Here is a 24,389-nt window from a genome sequence, read left to right on the forward strand (position 1 = left end):
CGCGACCGCTACGGTCGCAGGTTCGAATCCTGCCTCGGGCATGGATGTGTGTGATGTCATTGGGTTAGTTAGGTCTAAGTAGTTCTAAGTTCTAGGCAGCTTATGACCTCAGATGTTAAGTCCCATAGTGCTCAGAGCCATTTGAACCATTTTTTCTTTTTTGCTCCTGACGGATGATAACGCACGACCCTACCGAGCTGCCATCTTGGAGGAGTACCTTGAAACAGAGGCGAATGGAGTGGCCTGCCTGTTCTCCAGGCCTAAACCCCATCGAGCGCATCTGGGATGCTCTCGGTCGACGTATGGCTGCACGTTTTCAAACCCCTAGGACACTTCAGGAGCTCCGACTGGCAGTGGTGCAAGAATGGGAGGCTATACCCCAGCAGCTGCTCGACCTCCTGAGCCGGCCGAAGTGGCCGTGCGGTTAAAGACGCTGCAGTCTGGAACCGCAAGACCGCTACGGTCGCAGGTTGGAATCCTGCCTTGGGCATGGATGTTTGTGACGTCCTTAGGTTAGTTAGGTTTAACTAGTTCTAAGTTCTAGGGGACTAATGACCTCAGCAGTTGAGTCCCATAGTGCTCAGAGCCATTTTCGACTTCCTGATCCAGAGTATGCCAACCCGTTGAGCTGCCTGTGTACCTGTGCATGGTGATCATATCCCATATTGATGTCGGGGTACATCCGCAGGAAACGGTGGAGTTTTGTAGCGTGTGTGTTTCGGGACGATTTTCCCAACTTATCTCCAATACCGTGGACTTACAGATTTGTGTCGTGTGTGTTCCCTATGTGCCTATGCTATTAGCTGCAGTTTTATGTAGTGCCACGTTGTGTGGTACCACATTCTGCAATCATCCTTAATTTATGAGCGTGAGTGTAGGTGGTGAGACGCCGGGTGTGGGTTCGCAGGACGCGGAAGGCGGGCGGCGGGCGGCTGAAGCTGGCGCTGGTGCTGGGCGTGGCGCTGGTGCTGGCGGCCGGCGCAGTCACCACGGCGGTGCTCGTGCCGCTCATGATCCCCCGGCCGCACGGCGCCGCCCACCGGCCGCTCACCAGGCACCACCACCCGCCACAGGTACCCGACCACCTGCTGCTTCTGCGTCTCTCCTCTGTCTCAAGTAGTGGAGTAGTCGTAGGTGTAGTGCCATATATCTACTGCAGTTCAGGTACTCGAAAAAAAAAAAAAAAGCTCTTGCAGAATGCTAGTGTGCTTCGTTAATTACCAGCTGAAAAACGCCCTCCTCCGAGCAATATATATATATACTTTGAGGTTCGCCGATGACATTGTGATTCTGTCAGAGACAGCAAAGGACTTGGAAGAGCAGTTGAACGGAATGGACAGTGTCTTGAAAGGAGGGTATAAGATGATCAACAAAAGCAAAACGAGGATAATGGAATGTAGTCGAATTAAGTCGAGTGATGCTGAGGGAATTGGATTGGGAAATGAGACACTTAAAGTAGTAAAGGAGTTTTGCTATTTAGGGAGTAAAATAACTGATGATGGTCGAAGTAGAGAGGATATAAAATGTAGACTGGCAATGGCAAGGAAAGCGTTTCTGAAGAAGAGAAATTTTGTAACATAGAGTACAGATAAGGGTCAGCAAGTCGTTTCTGAAAGTATTTGTATGGAGTATAGCCATGTATGGAAGTGAAACATGGACGATAAATAGTTTGGACAGGAAGAAATGTGGAAGAAATATGGTTCTACAGAAGAATGCTGAAGATTAGATGAGTAGATCACATAACGAATGAGGAGGTATTGAATAGAATTGGGGAGAAGAGGAGTTTGTGGCACAACTTGACGAGAAGAAGGGACCAGTTGATAGGACATGTTCTCAGGCATCGAGGGGTCACAAATTTAGCGTTGGAGGGCAGTGTGGAGGGTAAAAATCGTAGAGGGAGACCAAGAGATGAATACACTAAGCAGATTCAGAAGGATGTAGGTTGCAGTAGTAGCTGGAAGATGAAGAAACTTGCACAGGATAGGGTAGCATGGAGAGCTGCATCAAACCAGTCTCAGGACTGAATACCACGACAGCAATATATATATATATATACGAACATGGTTTTCTTTCAAAGACTCTTACAGAAAATTTGAGAACAAGCTGCCTTAACCCTCACTCCGCTTTCCGTCCAAAAACTTTGCGTGCAAACATATTCGCCACATTTCAACACAGAACTCACTATCTCCTCACTGCAACTGCCTATATACATCTCCCTCCCACTACCTCTGCTTGATTTACAGCGTATTCCACTGCCACTGTCTGCTCTCTCACCTACACATCTCCGTTTGTTTTTCGTTCCTACTGCTACTATCTCTACCATATCACAGCAGCACAAACACTTTGGGATGGTCCAACTCATTGTTTTCCCTATACCCACATGTTTAAAATTTCGGTCCAAAATATACCGTCCGTTACACCTTCCTGTTTTCGCCGGTCTGGGAAGGTTCAGACCTCTCCCCCCGCCCCCCCCCCCCTTCCACAAGCCCATGTGTGGTCTCTATCCACCCACCTCTCTTTTTCATTCCCATTGCCTCCTCTCTTGCTCCCACTGCTGCTGTCTCCACCTCTTTCTCCTTTACTGCCACTCCCTCTCACTGGCCATCACTCTTTCCTTCTCCCACTGCAATTGTCTTCATCCACCTCTCTTTCTCATCTTCTTCATTCCATTGCCTCCTCTCTTGGTCCCACTGTTGCTATCTCTACCAATCTCTTTCTCCTTTACTGTCACTCTCTCTCACTGGCCATCACTATCTCCTGTCTCTCTCACTGCAGTTGTCTTCATCCACCTCTGTTTCTCTTCCTCTGCAAGTTTCTCTCTCCCACCATGATTCTCTTCACTCCTCCTCTCCCACTGCCAGTGTCTCTTGTTCAACACAAAAAGCGCGAAGGTGTACTCATGAGAGAGGCGAAATGAGAATGGAGGCAATTGGTTCTCCAATTTCCGTTCAGAGTCTTTCAAAGAGAAGCATGTTCGCCTTTTTTTTCTCAGCTGGTTCCGTTCTTTTACCTGCCTCAGCATGGTGTGCAACTTACACCTACATAAAACTAATTCTATAGGTCAGCAAAGTTTTCACATTTTTAAAAATATATTTCGATACATTTATATACCTTGAAATATGTTGCCTACATTAGGCTACAGAAAATTGTCTCCCATCCAATGCAAATTCACTTTACACTATTTTACTGAAGAATGCCGCTTTTTAGGTTACACTTTTTCTAAGGTTTTTACCTTGACAGGTTGCGCTATCGAATAATTTCCAGGTCAAGATGGCGTGCATAGGCGTAAAGTGTCCATTATACACAAATATCGTGCCACAAAGTTTTATTGGTGAAACAGTGCTGACAACGAACATAGTTTGCTGACGTAAGGACCCTTGCAGTTACAAAAGAACCCTTGGCATGTGTTCACTACAACAGCTAAAGCTACTGAATGGTGGGCTCCATGTAGTTCCCAAGTTGTGCAGCGACCGTAAACCATAAAATTACCAAATAAGCAGCAACCAGTCGCAAAATCATGTTTGCTTTATTTACTTTTGCAAATCGATTTCACATCATTAACAGCCATCATCGGTGCTACAAATACAAGAATAAAAATAAAAATAATTAATAACAGTGACCAAATATATCCATTTCTGTAAATGTTTCAGTAGTTCATCATTATATGGTTTCTCGTTGTCATAGTCAATGCTCGATGTATCACTTTATGTTCGACCTCTGCTTAAGACAGTGTTACTACTCACTGCACATATTGGGTGCAAGGTAAATTTGTATGTGCATTTTAAATGGGTTAATGCGTCTACAGGGTGTTTCAAAAATGACCGGTATATTTGAAACGGCAATAAAAACTAAACGAGCAGCGATAGAAATACACCGTTTGTTGCAATATGCTTGGGACAACAGTACATTTTCAGGCGGACAAACTTTCGAAATTACAGTAGTTACAATTTTCAACAACAGATGGCGCTGCAAGTGATGTGAAAGATATAGAAGACAACGCAGTCTGTGGGTGCGCCATTCTGTACGTCGTCTTTCTGCTGTAAGCGTGTGCTGTTCACAACGTGCAAGTGTGCTGTCGACAACATGGTTTATTCCTTAGAACAGAGGATTTTTCTGGTGTTGGAATTCCACCGCCTAGAACACATTGTTGTTGCAACAAGACGCAGTTTTCAACGGAGGTTTAATGTAACCAAAGGACCGAAAAGCGATACAATAAAGGATCTGTTTGAAAAATTTCAACGGACTGGGAACGTGACGGATGAACGTGCTGGAAAGGTAGGGCGACCGCGTACGGCAACCACAGAGGGCAACGCGCAGCTAGTGCAGCAGGTGATCCGACAGCGGCCTCGGGTTTCCGTTCGCCGTGTTGCAGCTGCGGTCCAAATGACGCCAACGTCCACGTATCGTCTCATGCGCCAGAGTTTACACCTCTATCCATACAAAATTCAAACGCGGCAACCCCTCAGCGCCGCTACCATTGCTGCACGAGAGATTCGCTAACGATATAGTGCACAGGACTGATGACGGCGATATGCATGTGGGCAGCATTTGGTTTACTGACGAAGCTTATTTTTACCTGGACGGCTTCGTCAATAAACAGAACTGGCGCATATGGGGAACCGAAAAGCCCCATGTTGCAGTCCCATCGTCCCTGCATCCTCAAAAAGTACTGGTCTGGGCCGCCATTTCTTCCAAAGGAATCATTGGCCCATTTTTCAGATCCGAAACGATTACTGCATCACGCTATCCGGACATTCCTCGTGAATTTGTGGCGGTACAAACTGCCTTAGACGACACTGCGAACACCTCGTGGTTTATGCAAGATGGTGCCCGGCCACATCGCACGGCCGACGTCTTTAATTTCCTGAATGAATATTTCGATGATCGTGTGATCGCTTTGGGCTATCCGAAACATACAGGAGGCGGCGTGGATTGGCCTCCCTATTCGCCAGACATGAACCCCTGTGACTTCTTTCTGTGGGGACACTTGAAAGACCAGGTGTACCGCCAGAATCCAGAAACAATTGAACAGCTGAAGCAGTACATCTCATCTGCATCTGAAGCCATTCCGCCAGACACGTTGTCAAAGGTTTCGGGTAATTTCATTCAGAGACTACGCCATATTATTGCTACACATGGTGGATATGTGGAAAATATCGTACTATAGAGTTTCCCAGACCGCAGCGCCATCTGTTGTTGAAAATTGTAACTACTGTAATTTCGAAAGTTTGTCTGCCTGAAAATGTACTGTTGTCCCTAGCATATTGCAACAAACGGTGTATTTCTATCGCTGCTCGTTTAGTTTTTATTGCCGTTTCAAATATACCGGTCATTTTTTAAACACCCTGTATATACATGTAATTGCTTTTACGTTGCTTTATGTACATTTATTCATTTGGTCACTGTTATTAATAATTTTTATTTTTATTCTTGTATTTGTAGCACCGATGATGGCTGTTAATCAGTTGAAATCGATTTGCAAAAGTAAATAAAGAAAACATGATTTTGCGACTGGTTGCTGCTTATTTGGTAAGCTAAAACTACAACAGACCGAATATTAAATCTCTGTTGGCCCATCATGGCTGGTAAGTACTTTTCAATGTCAATAAACTTCACCAACAGCCGTACACTTTAAGATATTTTATTTGAATGCAATCATTTTCGGCTATTCATTTTGTCATGTTCAGTTTCCATAGGCTGTTATCCAAATAAACGATATGTTCGTGTATTTGGATAGAAGCGTATGGGCCCTGAAGATGGCAAAATGAATTGACGAAACTGGTTGCTTTCAGAATAAAATAAAGTATCTTACAGTATACGGCTGTTGGTGAAGTTTATTGACGTTGAAAAGACCGAATATTACATTCATATTTTACGCGCATCAGCACGGTAACTTTGAACCTCTGCGTCCCGGTAACGGATAATGAGATTTTAAAAAATTCACGGTTCTCCGAGAACATCATCTTGAGAACACATCGTAAAAATTCCGAAAATTTGCCATGAATAGAAATTATAAAAGCGGCCATCCACAGAATTGGTACTTTTCGTAGCCAATAAATACGAGTCTTAGGGCGTATCTTGGAAGCAAATAAAGATTTTCAAAAGCGGAAATAGGGCGGTCTAAAGAATGTACAGTTAATATTTGAGCCATTTTCTATGGTAAGTTATTTAGATGATTGCGGACCACGGTGCAAAAATTGGTAAAAACCGGTTTTTGTAGTTTTCTGCACGAGTACCAGTGCTGCAGGAACGTTACAGTATGCCCGTTCTTCTGATACATACACAGATAATCGCTAGGCTACGAACTATCCAAAACATGTGACCCTTTATCTGTGTGATCAATGGACCCCGTGTTATGACCCGTGACAAATCGCCATTTCGTGAGTAGTTTTTTGGAATATATAGGTACTGTGCGCAGCCGTGCGCGGACTCATTAATGTATCAAGCCGTGCTGAGCTGAAAAACAATCCATCTGAATTTTTCATAAAACACTTAAAAGATTTTTAAATAAGACAAACTCTAACGGCCGATTTCCTGCCCCATCCCTCCTTAATCCGATGGTCCCCTCCCCAAAACCAACCAACTACACAAAAACCTCACGTTAAGTAAACTGTGCAACAAAAATTGTCAGACATGAATCTGCTATGGTCACGTAGCAAACACGTGCCGACTGTTGCTGTTAAAGCTGTAAGCCACTGCTGTCATGCACTACATTCTAAGAAACGGGTGAGCGTACCGTTAGACGCCTCCGTCTTGAAATAGTATCGGCCGTTTCATGCAAAAGGCACAAGTACTTCAAACAAAAAAAAACAAAAAACAAAAAAAGTCAATAAAACTGTGATATAAATAAAGACTGGGCTAAAAATATCCTACGAAAAAACCGAGTATATAGAACACAAACATAATACAGAAAAGCTTATGAAAACAAAGTATGGAAAAATTAAAAGAGTTGATAGATTCAAATACCTGGGGGAGTGGACCCAGGCCAATGGACTGGATAACACAACAAATAAAGAAAGAATAAAAACGTTGGAATTTGCATATAAATTAACACAAAACTACTACAATAAGAAATCAATATCCATACAAGCAAAGATTAAACATTATAATTCAGTTATTAGAACACAAGCAACATATGGATCAGAGTGCCTAACATTGAATAAGAAAGGCGAATTAAGAGAACTAGAAAAAAGAGAGAAAAATATTAAGAAAAATTCTAGGTCCTGAGAAAAACAAGGAAAACAGGTGGATTAAAAGGAGAAATGAAGACCTATACAAAAATACAGAAAAGATCACAGATACAATGAGGAAGAGACGGCTAAAATTTTATGGACATTTAAAAAGAATGGAAGAAACACGAATTACAAAGAAAATTTTTAATTACGTTAGTAAGCTGAAAAACACCGTAGGGTGGATAGAAGCGGTAATGAAAGACTCCAACAAAATAGGTGTTACAGAAGAAATAATACGTGACAGGAATAACTTCACACTACTTATAGAAAACGCAAACTATGAAGAAGATGCGCCAAAACCTTGACCCAAGAGAGTGTGGACAGATGAGCAGAGACGAGCAGTTGGCGAGAAAATGAAGAAGTACTGGGAAGAACGGAAGAAAAAGAAACACCATAAGTCTTAAGTTGTATGCGGTCCATAGCTGGCCAAATTCATAATTTAAAAAAAACTGATTGCAGGTAGATTCCACTGGGGCTCAAAGGGTTTGAAAACAGATTAAAATCGGATGCGACATAGTCGGGACTATTTGGAGGATGATCGATGACAGTGAACTCAAGGCGTTGGATTGTTGCAGGTGTCGCAACGCTCGTGTGTTGTCTGACATTGTCACGCTGGAGGAGAGGATGCCCCATGTGTCGACGAACTGTTCGAAGTCGTGTTTTAAGTTTTCTGAGGATCTGACACTACCTTGCAGAGATTATGGTGACGGGTTTGGATACGAATTCCAAATGCACCACACCGTGAACATCCTAGCACACTACGAACATGACTTGACCTGCTGATGGCATGGTTTTAAGCTTCTCTGGCGTCGGTGATCTTTTGTGGCGGAACTCCAATGACACTTCCTTGTTTCCAGGGTCAAAATGGTGCACCCAGCTTTCGCCACCTGTCACAACGTTATTAAGGGTCCCATCAAGCTCAAAACGCAAAAGAAACTGTTGACAAAAGTCCAGTCTGGTTTGTTTCATGTGTGACATTGAGAAACCAACTCTGCACAGAGTGTTGTTGAGGTTAGCACCACCGTCTCCTTCGGTACGAACACGAACAGCCTAGCGCCTCATGTTACTGGTGTCGAAACAATCATCAGCGTGAACAGCCTTCATTCTTTCATGGGTTGTAACTGGGGGCAGCCGGCAGCTGTGGTCTAGCGGTTCTAGGAGCTCAGTCCGGAACCGCGCGACTGCTACGGTCGCAGGTTCGAATCTTGCCTCGGGCATGGATGTGTGTGATGTCCTTAGGTTAGTTCGGTTTAAGTAGTTCTAAGTTCTAGGGGACTGATGACCACAGATGTTAAGTCCCGTAGTGCTTAGAGCCATTTGAACCATTTTCGAACTGGGGGCATGTTTTCCCCGGTCAGAAACCATACTACGGCACGCTGTTTATGATGCACCAACAAAGGCACGTTACAAAAAACCATGTTACACGCTACAGAGACTTACAATCTGCGTCAGCGTCAGGAAAACTCGACCGAGTAATATGCATGACATGTAATACCTCAACCGATGTTAAGAAGAGAATTTAAAAAATTCGAAGAAATTACTTTTCCGCTCGTCCTCGCACATAACTAGCAGCACAAATATTGCGTGTACGAATTTAATGCACAGAAACGAAAGGATATCAGTGAACACACGGAAATGTTAGAAAACGACAGGGCTTCGCTGCAGTTGAACGTTTCTGCTTTCAGTGCCGACACATCGACTCGCCTCCGTCTCTTACGCAGCCTCCCCGCGAACTGTCCGCCATGTGTCGTTATCTGAAACGCACTTTACTTGCTCGCGTCTAAATTCACGGTGTTTGCTCTTGTGCAGGCATATTTGGACGTGTCGGTGGAAGCAAGATTGGTGTTGGTTGTTCTAGAGGTATTGGCGCTTGTTTTACAATTAGCTGTGGACTGGCAATCTTCACATGACATAGAAGCGGCTCCACTCTTTCTATTGAGATCATTGTGGGTTTTCCATTGTAACATATTTCAGTTGTATATCAGTGTCCCTGAGTACGGTGACCGGAACGGTCCGATCGGGGCACAGTATGGGAAAATCATTTTAAATCCTTGTGGACAGAGTTTCGTCGAGTTTCATTTCTGCTTCTAGCTAGAGTGCCAAGCCGAGACGTCTCTTGTCGTAACTGAGCGATAAACATTGGCATTGAGTCAGTCCCTTGTGATACTGGCGAGCGATAACATCAATAGGCAGCATTACTAGTTAACGTCTATTATGTTAATACACTCTAAGATAAGAAAAAGGCACCACGAAAGAATTATCCAAATGAGACGGAAATATGTAGATGTGAACGAATAATTATAATTTCGGAAAAATTGGATGATTCCTTGAAGAGAAAGAGTGTCACAAATTGAGCAAGGCAATAACGCATTGGTCTACATCTGGCCCTTCTGCAAGCTGTTATTCCTTTTAGCATTGATTCTGTTGTTGGATGTCGAGGGATATTGTGCCTTCTGTTTAATTGTCGCATTAGATTGCCAAAATCCCGAGCTGGCTGCGGGACCCTGCCCCTAAAGGGCCAACTTGCTCAACTGGGGAGAGATCTGGCGTTGCTGGTCAAGCTAGGGTTCGTCAAACACGAAGACAAGTAGTACAAAACGTCACCATCTGCCGGCGGGCATAATCTTGCTGAAACGTAAGCCCAGAATGGCGTGCAACAAGACGGTGCATGGAATACCGTCGACGTACCGCTGTGTCGCAAGGATGACAACCAAAGGTGGTCCTGCTATGAAAAGAAATGGGACCGAAAACCATCTTTCCTGGTTGTCGGGCACTATGGCGGGCGGCAATCGGGTTGGTATCCAACCTCTGTCTGGGGTATCTCCAAATATGTGTTCGCTGGTTATTGGGGCTCGTTTTTAAACGGGACTCATCAATAAAGGCCTGTTCCAGTCAATGAGATTCCAGGCCTGGAGACCGCTGGAGACCGCTGGACAGTGGTCGGATACCAACTTGGGTGCCGGCCACCATACAGCCCGACAACCAGGAGCGATGGTGTGGATACTGCTTCCTTTCATAACAGGACCCCTTTGGTTGTCATCCGCGGGATCCTTACGATGCAGCCGTACGTCGACGATATTCTACGCTCTGTTTCTTGCCCTTCATGGCAGTCCATCTTGGGCTTTAACGACGACAGTTTCTACTGCTTCAAACTTGCGAAACGCTATTGGCCAGCAAGTTCGACAGATTTCTCCCCAATTGAAAACGTTTGGATCGTGATGAGCAGAGCGCTCCAACCAACTCCAAAGGAAGTACACCCACTTTAAAGTGGAGGCTACGGAGTGGATGAGAGTTTGGATTGAAGAGAAAGGCGTGCTAGGGTAGTCCATGCCGCTGTGCTAAAGCACTGTGCAAGGGTCGCATAGTGGTTAGCGCATCTGCCGAGCGAGTAGGAGACTTGGGTTCGAATACCGGTCTAAGTACAAATTTTCATTCATTGCGGCTGTCTGCATACATTCATCATAGATGTTTGAGATCTCAGGAACCATATAGTTTCAATTGATATAAGATCTTTGACAGTGTAGGAATAATGATTGAGAGCACAAACGATAGCACATCAGGCAAGTGGGAATGTTCTGTATGCACTATTGTTCTGGCTCTCCAATCTAAAGGGTAGTGAGATGGAGCAGATATATTTAAAAATATCGGTAATCAGATATATCGATATTAAAAGAGTATCTACACTCGCTATATCGAGACAGAGTATTAGTATGTCGATATATATACGGAAAAAATATCGACGGAGCTGCCTATAAAAATATCGGCTGCAAATATAAATCGTAAATATGCTTCCAGTTTTAGAGCTGTATAATTATTGTTTATTATTAGATATTCTGAACATCGGCAAGCTAGCAGCCTGCAAGTCCTCCTTAGACCAAGAATTGGAAGGAAAACGATCCACGTTTAGCGATAAACTTTGCTGATAATGGTAACTGTACGTAAGTGGAACAATAGAAGATGTCCGATGGGTCCGTCGTTCGGCTTCGTCACATTTCGGATTTGTCCGGAACGTTTCGTGTCGACTTCCCTGCTTCTTCATTTCTGGTTCAAATGGCTCTGAGCACTATGGGACTTAACTGCTGAGGTCATCTGTCCCCTAGAACTTAGAACTAGTTAAACCTAACTAACCTAAGGACATCACACACATCCGTGCCCGAGGCAGGATTCGAACCTGTGACCGCAGCGGTCGCGCGGTTCCAGACTTCATTTCTGCTAACGCCAGTGACCTGGCAGTTCTGGTGGCAACACAGCTGAACGTTGCAGCTTCTGTAGGTAGCGCCGAGCACCGATTACGTCAGCGTTTCCCCTCACACGTCTCGGGCCACCGCAATCTTGTCATTTAGATAGCTGTTCATTATTTTCAACAACTGCTTTTGAAGAAAGCCGATGTGAAGAAATAGCATACTAGTTGCGTTAAGAATTGTTTACTAAGGCCATTGGTGTGCTATTTCTTCACATCGTGAATCTTGTTATTCCATTCATACCCCCCCTCCCATCTCACCAGTGTAGTCGGACTTCTTCTCCCTTCGTGCTTCACACAGTCAAAAGTGAAAGATGTGATGAAAGTTCAAAAAGTAGTAAGACTCCTTCACACAGTGAACGTAAAATTATGTCCTACTCCAATTTCAAACCAATAACTTCAGATATGTACCGAAAAACTGGGAAAAAATATAATGTAAAATAAAAACATTGGCACTCGATATAGCTATTATGATATCGAATCATCGATGTATGGCTGGTAGAAATATCGCAATATGTATCGATAATGGAAAATACGAGACCTGTCTAAAATGTGTGCCACCTTTGGCCACAAAAAATATTTCGAATACCTGACGGGGTTGGGGCCCTAATCCCCTTCAAAGTAGGCCCCTTGTGCTTGCACACACTTAGTCCACCAATCCTTCCACTGTTGGAAACTTCTGAAAGCCTTCTTTTGGAATGGTGTTCAGCTCCGTCGTCATGTTCCACATTATCTCTTCTCTACTCTCAAACCGGGATCCTTTCAGTGGCGTCTTCAATTACGGAAATAACCAGAAGTCGCAAGGAGCCATGTCTGGAGAGTAGGGAGGATGGCGAACGTCTGTTATTCCGTGTTTGGCTATGAAATTTTGGTTCAAGTAGGATGAATGTGCGGGGGCGTTGTCGCGATGCAGTTGCCAGTTTTTCTTCGCCGTCCACATGTCTGGTCTTTTGTGCCGAACAGCGTCACGGAGTCGCCGGAGAACATCTTAACAATACTACTTTGTCACTGTTTGTTCTCGCGGTGCGTATTCGTGATGGACAATTCCACGAACATCAAAGAAGACAGTGAGCATCACCTCGATTTTGCTTCGCACCTGCCGCACTATCTTCGGCCTTGGAGACTCACTCAGTGTGCTTCCATTGCGACGACTGTCTTTTTTCTGGGTCGTACCCGTACAACCATGACTCCAGTTATCACGGTGTTCAGAAACCCAGGACCAGTGCTGGTGGTGTCCAGAAGGTCCTGTGCAACGTCAAAACGGAGGTCTTTTTGTTCCGGCGACAACAACTTGGGCACGAATTTCGCAACCACTCGGCGCATGTTCTAATCACGCAAAATTGCACGTGCAGAATCACTCCAACCTGTTGGGCAATCTCCCTCACTGTCAAACGACGATCTGCCATCACCAAATTTTGCACCCTCTCAACAACAGCTGCACTCCGAGCAGTTTGTGGCCTGCCAGAACGCTGGTCACTCTCCGCTGAAGAGCGGCCATTTTTGAATCGGTTGAACGATTTCTTAATCTGACGACTGGTCGTCCCACGGGGCGACCAGCCAGTAATCCCCATATTTGGGCTAAACTTGAGCTGATGGTTCACTCGCCGCGAGGGGTTAGCCGAGCGGTCTAAGGCGCTGCAGTCATGGACTATGCGGCTGATCCCAGTGGAGGTTCGAGTCCTCCCTCGGGCATGGGTGTGTGTGTGTGTTTATCCTTAGGATAAATTGGGTTAAGTGGTGTGTAAGCTTAGGGACTGATGACCTTAGCAGTTGAGTACCATAAGATTTCACACACATTTGAACTTATATATTAGTTCACTCCCACCATGCCATGGGGATTCTCCATAGCCCACAGGCTGGTTTTTGAAGGATGGCACTATGGTCACACGTCAAGTTAGCCTCATCTGTCAGCAGTATGAATAGCCTGTGCAACCAACCAGCGAATAAAGCGTCACTGCTGTGGCAAGTCCATAGATAATAAGGCCTGCCTGTACGCTATGTAAGTGATATGGATAGTGGTAATTGAGGTGGAGGATGTTCCACACGGTCATCTGGCTTACTTCACGCTGGCAGACCACCTGCCTGGTGCTTAAACGGAGCCGAAGTCGCTGTCAAACAGCTTGTATCCCCACCTCCAAGAGAGTGAGCCTCCCTTAGAATGCATCTGTGACCACATGTCTGTATGACCTTCCTTCGCCCCTTATCCGTTCAGGGACTGCTTCTTACAGCTTGTCGCCATTTATCACAATCGCACTGTATGTGTGGGTTGCCTGACAAGGGAATGGTCCAATCAGATATGTCGAAATAAATACTATGTCAGAATTTGAGCTGTTAAGTCACACTGCAAGTATTTAAGAAAAATGTTGAAAATTGCGAGCTTCGTTGTTCGCCAGGTAGCTGGAGAAATGTACAGCAGTAGCAGACGGCTCACGCGCAACACGGCGAGAGCCAACTATTATGGACTGCAGGTTGGTAAACAGATGGCGTGGCACAACGCTATCGTACATTTGTAAAGTGAATTCCAGTTTCCGTTGATAGTATCTTGACAATTGTTCACAGCTACCATTCACTCTTTTAATAACCATAATAATTAGTATTTGCGTTTACGATGTCACTAAGTGATAATGGTGGAGATAATCTTTGCGTCTTCTTTGTATATGCTTGCTAATAGCCTCTGTCTTTGTGCAGACTACTGAGTTTCACAGTAATGTGGAATCCAATTAATGTTTTCAACCTTGTAGCGGCCGCTGTGGCCGAGCGGTTCTAGGCGTTTCAGTCCGGAACCGCGCTGCTGCTGCGGTCGCAGGTTCGAACCCTGCCTCGGGCATGGACGTGTGTGATGTCCTCAGTTTAGTTAGGTTTAAGTATTTCCAAGTCTAGGGGACTGATGACCTCAGATGTTAAGTCACATAGTGCTCAGAGGCATTTGAACCATTTTTGAATCAACCTTGTAGAGATGAAATATGAAGAACGTGGTATACAATCACCTACTTCTTCTGAAGACCTACATCTCTGTTATTTAGTAGTTTCTTGGACATTCATCCCAATGATATCGACATTTCGTTAGAATTTGTGGAAATATTAAAAGAAACAGGAAATATTTCTCACGATTCCATAACTTGAAAACCTTGGTCTCCAGCGAAAACGTTTGACAGTACACAATTTAACTGCTTTATATTTGCTGTTAAAGGGTCCCATTGACTTTTTCTGTAGAAGTAACAGTTCGACCGTATCAAAGAAGAGAATCTGAAAGTCTTGCGAGCGGTTTTTGAAGGCATTGCGGGATTCATAAAACCCATAAGTATTTGCAGCTGAATCACGCTGTATAGTGAATCATTCATGTTGTAGTCATAGCATTAATTTTCTACGTTTTGTGTGCAGTACAATTTTACGTTCCCTTACATCAAAAGTGGGCAGCCTTTGCACAACTTTCGATGAGCAAGATAAAATCTACAACAATATATCATCCTCTTTCATGTACAGCAGAGAAGGAAGTCGAATGAATCTTTTTGGAACAACCCTGTGACTTATTGGAACGTTCTGCAGTGAAATCGACAGACAGCGAAGGAACTGTTGTGTTGCGAGGTACCGCTGTGAACAGAAAGCCAATTCGCGAGAGCAATAACACGGTGAACCCGTTGTTCCCGCATGGCTGGCGCAGCACTTGGCTGTAGCGCGGCGAGCGATACGTGCCAATTTGGGAGCGCGCTATACCCTCGGCAAGACAATTAATCTGGCACTGCGAAATCAATCTGATTTACTGAAATAAATAGGCAATTAGTTGCACAGCAGGGCTTTAATCGCGTTAGTGCCACCCGCGCTGGCAAATTATCGCTTCTGCGCCTCCGTGGGAAATGTTTGGCGCCGGCCGGCGTATATCGTCGGACATGTTCACCACGTCACGCATGTGTGTGTGTGTGTGTGTGTGTGTGTGTGTGTGTGTGTGCGCGCGCGCGGATCAGGTATCGACATCTGCCAGCATCACCGCACGCCGTACGTCAGTGCACCGAATACGGCCCGCCAAATTCTGCGAGGCCACAAATAAATTTCACGAATTAGGCTGCATTATAAAGGATTTACCGTCATCTGGTACGAAAAACGGGCCAATGAAAGTCCGGCGTCAATCACGTTCAATCATGAAATCCTATTTGCTTTCAAGCTCATGTGTAATAACGCAGAAGAGCAATGATTTTCCCACATCGTGTCTTCTGTATTGTTATTCATGAGCTTGGCAACTAAAGCGATTTTATGGTTCAACGTGATTGATATGTGACATGTATTGGCCAATTTTTCGTGCCTAAAATTGATCGTTGACCGAAACCGATATTAAATAACTAAATAGTTCTAATGCAGCCTGAAACATTCGCATCCTCGCAAATTCACGAACAAATAATTAATAAAACTAGCGTATGGCACATTCTTAGCTTTCCATGCCTAAATCGGTGAAAACGGAACCGTTACAGGGTCACTTTGTTGTCCATCTGCCGGTCAGTCCGACGGTTAAGAACGGGTAGACGTATTGTGTTCAAATTTATGTCATACACACATCAAAAAAAGTTTTGCATCACCTCGGTTCCGAGAGTTCCGGAACATGTACAGAAAATTAGAATAGAGATCAACATAAACATCATTTCCGCCCTTTTTATTGCTCATGAAAACTACACATAGCATGTTCTACCACCATAAAGCGAGACCATCATACGTGGTGCTCCAGATTGCTGGTACACACCGGTAAATATAATACCCAGCAGCACGTCCTCTTGTATTGATACATGCCTGTATTCGTCGTGGCATACTATCCACAATTTCATCAAGGCACTGTTGGTCCAGATTGTCCCACTCCTCAACGGAGATTCGGCGTAGATGTCTCAGAGTTGTTGGTGGGTCACGAGGTCCATAAAGAGCCCTTTCCAGTCTATCCCAGCCATGTTCGATAGGGTTCATGTCTGAAGAACATGCTGGATACTCTAGTCGAGCGATGTCGTAATCCTGAAGGAAGTCATACGTAATATGTGCGCGAATTGTCGTCCATGAAGACGAATGCCTCGCCAATACGGTGCCGGTATGGTTGCACTATCGGTCGGAGGACGGAATTGAAGTGTAGTACATCCATTACGGCGCCTTCCATGACCACCAGCGGCGTACGTCTGCCCCACATAATGCCACCCTAAAACAGCAGGAAACCTCCGCCTTGCTGCACTCGCTGGACAGTGTGTCTAAGGCGTTCAGCCTCACTGGGTTGCCTCCAAACACATCTCCGATTACTGTATGGCTGGAGGCATATGCGACACTCATCGGTAAAGAGAACGTGATGCCAATTCTGAGCGGTCCATTCGGCTTGTTGGGCCCATCTGTGCCGCACTGCATGGTGTCGTGGTTGCAAAGATGGACCTCGGAAATGGGAAATTTGTGTTAATGACTATAGGACCAAACTGTTGAGGTCATCGGTCCCTAGGCTTACGCACTCCTTAATCTAACTTAAACTAACCTACGGTAAGGACAATACACACACCCATGCCCGAGGGAGGACTCGAACCTGCGACGGGGGAGCCGCGCGAACCGTGACAAGACGCCTCAGACCGCACAACTACCATGCTCGACGGTGGACCTAGCCATGCACGTCGGGAGTGGTGCGTCATGCAGCCTATTACGCACAGTTTGAATTGTAACACGACTTCCTGTGGCTGCAGGGAAAACATTATTCAACATGGTGGCGTTACTGGCAGGGTTCCTCCGAGCCATAATCCGTAGGTAGCGGTCATCCAATGCAGTAGTAGCCCTTGGGCGGCCTGAGCGAGGCATGTCATCGACAGTTCCTGTCTCCCTGTATCTCCTCCATGTCCGAACAACATCGCTCTGGTTCACTCCGAGACACCTCGAAACTTCTATTGTTGGGAGATCTTCCTGGCACAATAACGCGGACGCGATCGAACCGCGTTATTGACCGTCAAGGCATGGTTGAGCTACAGACAACACGAGCCGTGTACCTCCTTCCTGGTGGAATGACTGGAACTGTTCGGCTGTCGGACCCCCTCCGTCTAATAGGCGCTGCACATGCATGGTTGTTTACAGCTTTGGGCGGGTTTAGTGACATCTCTGAACAGTCAAAGGGACCGTGTCTGTGATACAATATCCATAGTCAACGTCTGTTTTCAGGTGTTCTGGGAACCGGTGTGATGCAAAACTGTTTTTGATGTGTGTATATTACAGAAAAAAAAACATTTTTGTCCGTTTGTAATCACCTGCTTAAGACCTCTGTTTCTCTGAACTAGATTGGCGTATCAAGTTCAAATTTACTCACGTGGTCCCTTGGAGGCTTAAAAATTATCAGATTCCAAACCAATCAAAAGATACGGCCATTTATGTCACGTAGTCAGATACTCGAAAACTCTGTCATCAAAGTCTATAGTGTGTTAATCCGCGATTCCCACAATTAAGATTGTACGCAACCGCAAGTGCGCGAGTTCTACTCGCAGTTGAGGATTTTTTTCTAGTCATCAGTTTCTGAGCAGCCTCTACTCCCCTCATGGACATTAACGACAAACTCCAGGATTTCACTAACAAAATTACTCAACTATATTACAAACATGCTCCAAATAAAGACCAGAAAAGTAAAAAGGCAACCTGCACCTTGGCTGACTGATGAACTAGAACAGCTCATGAATCTCATAGACGCTGCACATCGAGCATACAAGATAAACCCTACACCTGAAAATCATACTGTATACAAGCAGAAACGAAACAAAGTCAGTCAAGCGGTGAGAAATGCTAAGCTCAGACATGCCCGTACATTAGCTGACAATGGATATAGACCAGCTATCCTGTGGAAAAATCTCCGTAGTCTCGGTTTAGGCAAAATAAAAGTTGCAGGAAATCCCATGGTCCCAGCTGAAGAACTAAACCGATTCTTCACATACCTACAACCAAAATTGAACCGCAAAAAAAAAAAAAAAAAAAAAAAAAACAGAATCATTGATTACTTCATCTACATCTACATTGATACTCCGCAAGCCACCCAACGGTGTGTGGCGGAGGGATGAACGACTGTAGCAAAGAAAAATTCTATATACAGCACGTCACTTGCAGTACTGTGAAGAAAGCCATAATGCGGATTAGATCAGCATCTACTGGACACGATGGCATCACTATCCAGATGGTAATACACTCCTGGAAATTGAAATAAGAACAACGTGAATTCATTGTCCCAGGAAGGGGAAACTTTATTGACACATTCCTGGGGTCAGATACATCACATGATCACACTGACAGAACCACAGGCACATAGACACAGGCAACAGAGCATGCACAATGTCGGCACTAGTACAGTGTATATCCACCTTTCGCAGCAATGCAGGCTGCTATTCTCCCATGGAGACGATCGTAGAGATGCTGGATGTAGTCCTGTGGAACGGCTTGCCATGCCATTTCCACCTGGCGCCTCAGTTGGACCAGCGTTCGTGCTGGACGTGCAGACCGCGTGAGACGACCCTTCATCCAGTCCCAAACATGCTCAATGGGGGACAGATCCGGAGATCTTGCTGGCCAGGGTAGTTGACTTACACCTTCTAGAGCACGTTGGGTGGCACGGGATACATGCGGACGTGCATTGTCCTATTGGAACAGCAAGTTCCCTTGCCGGTCTAGGAATGGTAGAACGATGGGTTCGATGACGGTTTGGATGTACCGTGCACTATTCAGTGTCCCCTCGACGATCACCAGTGGTGTACGGCCAGTGTAGGAGATCGCTCCCCACGCCATGATGCCGGGTGTTGGCCCTGTGTGCCTCGGTCGTATGCAGTCCTGATTGTGGCGCTCACCTGCACGGCGCCAAACACGCATACGACCATCATTGGCACCAAGGCAGAAGCGACTCTCATCGCTGAAGACGACACGTCTCCATTCGTCCCTCCATTCACGCCTGTCGCGACACCACTGGAGGCGGGCTGCACGATGTTGGGGCGTGAGTGGAAGACGGCGTAACGGTGTGCGGGACCGTAGCCCAGCTTCATGGAGACGGTTGCGAATGGTCCTCGCCGATACCCCAGGAGCAACAGTGTCCCTAATTTGCTGGGAAGTGGCGGTGCGGTCCCCTACGGCACTGCGTAGGATCCTACGGTCTTGGCGTGCATCCGTGCGTCGCTGCGGTCCGGTCCCAGGTCGACGGGCACGTGCACCTTCCGCCGACCACTGGCGACAACATCGATGTACTGTGGAGACCTCACGCCCCACGTGTTGAGCAATTCGGCGGTACGTCCACCCGGCCTCCCGCATGCCCACTATACGCCCTCGCTCAAAGTCCGTCAACTGCACATACGGTTCACGTCCACGCTGTCGCGGCATGCTACCAGTGTTAAAGACTGCGATGGAGCTCCGTATGCCACGGCAAACTGGCTGACACTGACGGCGGCGGTGCACAAATGCTGCGCAGCTAGCGCCATTCGACGGCCAACACCGCGGTTCCTGGTGTGTCCGCTGTGCCGTGCGTGTGATCATTGCTTGTACAGCCCTCTCGCAGTGTCCGGAGCAAGTATGGTGGGTCTGACACACCGGTGTCAATGTGTTCTTTTTCCATTTCCAGGAGTGTACTTTTTACAACTACTGCCCTCATTTTCAACGATTCATTAATCACAAGTGTTTTCCCTGAGGCCTGGAAACTGGGACAAATTAAGCCACTGCCTAAAAAGGACATCGCCACAGCACCATCTGACTACCCCCACATCTGCCTTTTTCCTGTACTATCGAAGGCCTTAGAATATATAGACCAACTACCTAACTACTAACAACCTACTAGACGAATACCAATCAGGTTGCCGTAAACATCGAAGCACAACATCCGCACTGATAAAGGTGACAGATGACCCGAAACTTGCCATGGACAGACAAGAAGCGACTATCATTTGCATCTTAGATTTCAGCAAAGCATTCGATACTGTCGATTTCGACATCTTACTAGTCAAACTTAGCGGTCTAAATTTCTCACCAAGTGCAGTGCACTGGTTTCGCTCATACATGAAGTCTCGTCAGCAACGCGTCCTGTCTGGAAATATAAGATCACAATGGCGGCAGGTAGTGTCAGGCGTTCCCCAAGGCTCAGTATTAGGTCCTATACTCTTCTCTCTGTATGTCAATGATGTGTCATCGGTTCTGACCTATTGCAAATATATGTATTCTGATGACCTCCAGTTGTATCTAAGTGCGAAACCAAGCAATCTCAATTGAAAATTTCAATACTGACCTCGATGCACTGTCAAAATGGGCACAGGACATAGGTCTAAAACTAAACCCATCTAAAACCCAAGCGGTACTTGTTGGTCACTAAGCTCATTAGGCCAAAACATCGAGAATCCGTACCTTATCCTAAATGGAACAAATATTAACTTCTCTCCCTCAGCAAAGAGTTTGGGAGTAATAATAGATGAAAATCTAAATTGGACAGAGCACGTAACTGCAGTGTGCAAAAAAGCATCAGCATCCCTTCATGTCCTACAAAAATATAAAAAACTCTTCCCTTTGGATCTGAAAAAGAAATTAGTACAAACGCTTATACTCCCAATCATTGACTACAGCGATATTATCCTACAAGGCGTCTCTCAGGAAAACTCGCGACGTCTACAACTGGTCATGAAGGCCTGCGTCCAATATATCTGTGACGTTCGACTTTTTGATCACATTTCACCAGCATACGCAAAATTGTCCTGGCTGCGTACAGACAAACGGTGCTTTTCATGCATACGTCGGCGAGGCATCCTGCACGTCTGCTCAACTCACACTGGTCCATTACCTACGGCTTATAGCCGCAGGCACATTTTACCGACAAGTGGTGTAGTGCTGCGATATTGACCTTGAACCCGAGGGCCGACATGGTTCTGATGCTAACCATTCCTGCAGAAAACACTACTGTGCATGTCCTGCGAACATAAACGTCCTATCTCGTCGAAGGTGTTCTGTTTCTTATGACCATGAGTGTAGGTCGACGCCATTCTACATCTACATCTACATTTATACTCCGCAAGCCACCCAACGGTGTGTGGCGGAGGGCACTTTACGTGCCACTGTCATTACCTCCCTTTCCTGTTCCAGTCGCGTATGGTTCGCGGGAAGAACGACTGTCCGAAAGCCTCCGTGCGCGCTCTAATCTCTCTAATTTTACATTCGTGATCTCTCGGGAGGTATAAGTAGGGGGAAGCAATATATTCGATACCTCATCCAGAAACGCACCCTCTCGAAACTTGGCGAGCAAGCTACACCGCGATGCAGAGTGCCTCTCTTGCAGAGTCTGCCACTTGAGTTTATTAAACATCTCCGTAACGCTATCACGGTTACCAAATAACCCTGTGACGAAACGCGCCGCTCTTCTTTGGATCTTCTCTATCTCCTCCGTCAGACCGATCTGGTACGGATCCCACACTGATGAGCAATACTCAAGTATAGGTCGAACGAGTGTTTTGTAAGCCACCTCCTTTGTTGATGGACTACATTTTCTAAGCACTCTCCCAATGAATCTCAACCTGGTACCCGCCTTACCAACAATTAATTTTATATGATCATTCCACTTCAAATCGTTCCGCACGCATACTCCCAGATATTTTACAGAAGTAACTGCTACCAGTGTTTGTTCCGCTATCATATAATCATACAATAAAGGATCCTTCTTTCTATGTATTCGCAATACATTACATTTGTCTATGTTAAGGGTCAGTTGCCACTCCCTGCACCAAGTGCCTATCCGCTGCAGATCTTCCTGCATTTCGCTACAATTTTCTAATGCTGCAACTTCTCTGTATACTACAGCATCATCCGCGAAAAGCCGCATGGAACTTCCGACACTATCTACTAGGTCATTTATATATATTGTGAAAACCAATGGTCCCATAACACTCCCCTGTGGCACGCCAGAGGTTACTTTAACGTCTGTAGACGTCTCTACATTGATATCAACATGATGTGTTCTGTTTGCTAAAAACTCTTCAATCCAGCCACACAGCTGGTCTGATATTTCGTAGGCTCTTACTTTGTTTATCAGGCGACAGTGCGGAACTGTATCGAACGCCTTCCGGAAGTCAAGAAAAATAGCATCTACCTGGGAGCCTGTATCTAATATTTTCTGGGTCTCATGAACAAATAAAGCGAGTTGGGTCTCACACGATCGCTGTTTCCGGAATCCATGTTGATTCCTACATAGTAGATTCTGGGTTTCCAAAAACGACATGATACTCGAGCAAAAAACATATTCTAAAATTCAACAACAGATCGACGTCAGAGATATAGGTCTATAGTTTTGCGCATCTGCTCGACGACCCTTCTTGAAGACTGGGACTATCTGTGCTCTTTTCCAATCATTTGGAACCCTCCGTTCCTCTAGAGACTTGCGGTACACCGCTGTTAGAAGGGGGGCAAGTTCTTTCGCGTACTCTGTGTAGAATCGAATTGGTATCCCGTCAGGTCCAGTGGACTTTCCTCTATTGAGTGATTCCAGTTGCTTTTCTATTCCTTGGACACTTATTTCGATGTCAGCCATTTTTTCGTTTGTGCGAGGATTTAGAGAAGGAACTGCAGTGCGGTCTTCCTCTGTGAAACAGCTTTGGAAAAAGGTGTTTAGTATTTCAGCTTTACGCGTGTCATCCTCTGTTTCAATACCATCATCATCCTGTAGTGTCTGGATATGCTGTTTCGAGCCACTTACTGATTTAACCTAAGACCAGAACTTCCTAGGATTTTCTGTCAAGTCGGTACATAGAATTTTACTTTCGAATTCACTGAACGCTTCACGCATAGCCCTCCTTACGCTAACTTTGACATCGTTTAGCTTCTGTTTGTCGGAGAGGTTTTGGCTGCGTTTAAACTTGGAGTGGAGCTCTCTTTGCTTTCGCAGTAGTTTCCTAACTTTGTTGTTGTACCACGGTGGGTTTTTCCCGTCCCTCACAGTTTTACTCGGCACGTACCTGTCTAAAACTCATTTTACGATTGCCTTGAACTTTTTCCATAAACACTCAACATTGTCAGTGTCGGAACAGAAATTTTCGTTTTGATCTGTTAGGTAGTCTGAAATCTGCCTTCTATTACTCTTGCTAAACATTCCTATTAACTTCCATATTCAGGGATGCTGCAACGGCCTTATGATCACTGATTCCCTGATTCGTCAGCAGTCCATGCTGCCAAATCATAGCCTACGCATGGGACGGTAATTCCCTGTTCCGCCTGATCCCTGTCTCCGACCAATGCTGTGGTACGACACAGAATGTTGTACGGAGTCCATTACATGATCTCGGATGGAAGGCGGAGATGTGAAGGGGTTACCATGTGTTTGGTGGCCAGTAGGGCGGTCCTCCATTGCGGCTGAAAGTCGTTGCCGACGGGAACCTTGACGGTGAATATGTCTGCCCTCACGGTCTCATGCATTCCAACATCGCGCCACTGTCACATCCGAATGCCCCATAAATCTGCATAACGATCGATTCGACCAGCAGGGCAAGCGGAGACACGTAGCAAGGCTCCTTTCGAATTCTGTCAGGAGCTGATAACGCCGTCTCAGACAAGTACGTGGCACCTCCGTGTCATTCACAGTGATCAAACAACACCCAGAACTATTCACGTTCCATATCCACATTACTAAGCGACTAACCAGAGGCACGGAACGTGGATCCACTTGCAGGTTGCCTAAATAACGGATTGCAACATCATAAAATATAAATAATGACCTGATTTAAAATTTTGGAATGCTGGCATAATCTATTCGGTAGGAGGTGTACCCTTATGTGAAAAATTTAACATAATAAGGCAAGTATTATAGTTATAATGCGAAGAATTCAACGCAGTAAGACAAGTATCCGCACACATTAGAGAAGAGAATGTACATATGTATGTGTATGTATGTATGTTGTGACTGACAATTCGCAATTTTTCACAAACACAACTTT

At 45.5% G+C, this 24,389-nt stretch overlaps 1 protein-coding gene across 2 annotated transcripts in view; it reads left to right on the forward strand.

Moving 5' to 3' along the window:
• LOC124551045 (putative protein TPRXL) overlaps positions 1-24,389 on the forward strand; it is a 567,200-nt gene that overhangs the window by 203,990 nt on the left and 338,821 nt on the right. For both annotated transcript variants that reach the window (XM_047125908.1, XM_047125909.1), the window contains exon 3: positions 908-1,073. In XM_047125908.1, the coding sequence (XP_046981864.1) occupies positions 908-1,073 (166 nt within the window). The remainder of the gene's footprint in view (positions 1-907; positions 1,074-24,389) is intronic.

The sequence above is a fragment of the Schistocerca americana genome, chromosome 9, assembly GCF_021461395.2.
Source record: "Schistocerca americana isolate TAMUIC-IGC-003095 chromosome 9, iqSchAmer2.1, whole genome shotgun sequence".
Taxonomy (NCBI): Eukaryota; Metazoa; Arthropoda; class Insecta; order Orthoptera; family Acrididae; genus Schistocerca; species Schistocerca americana.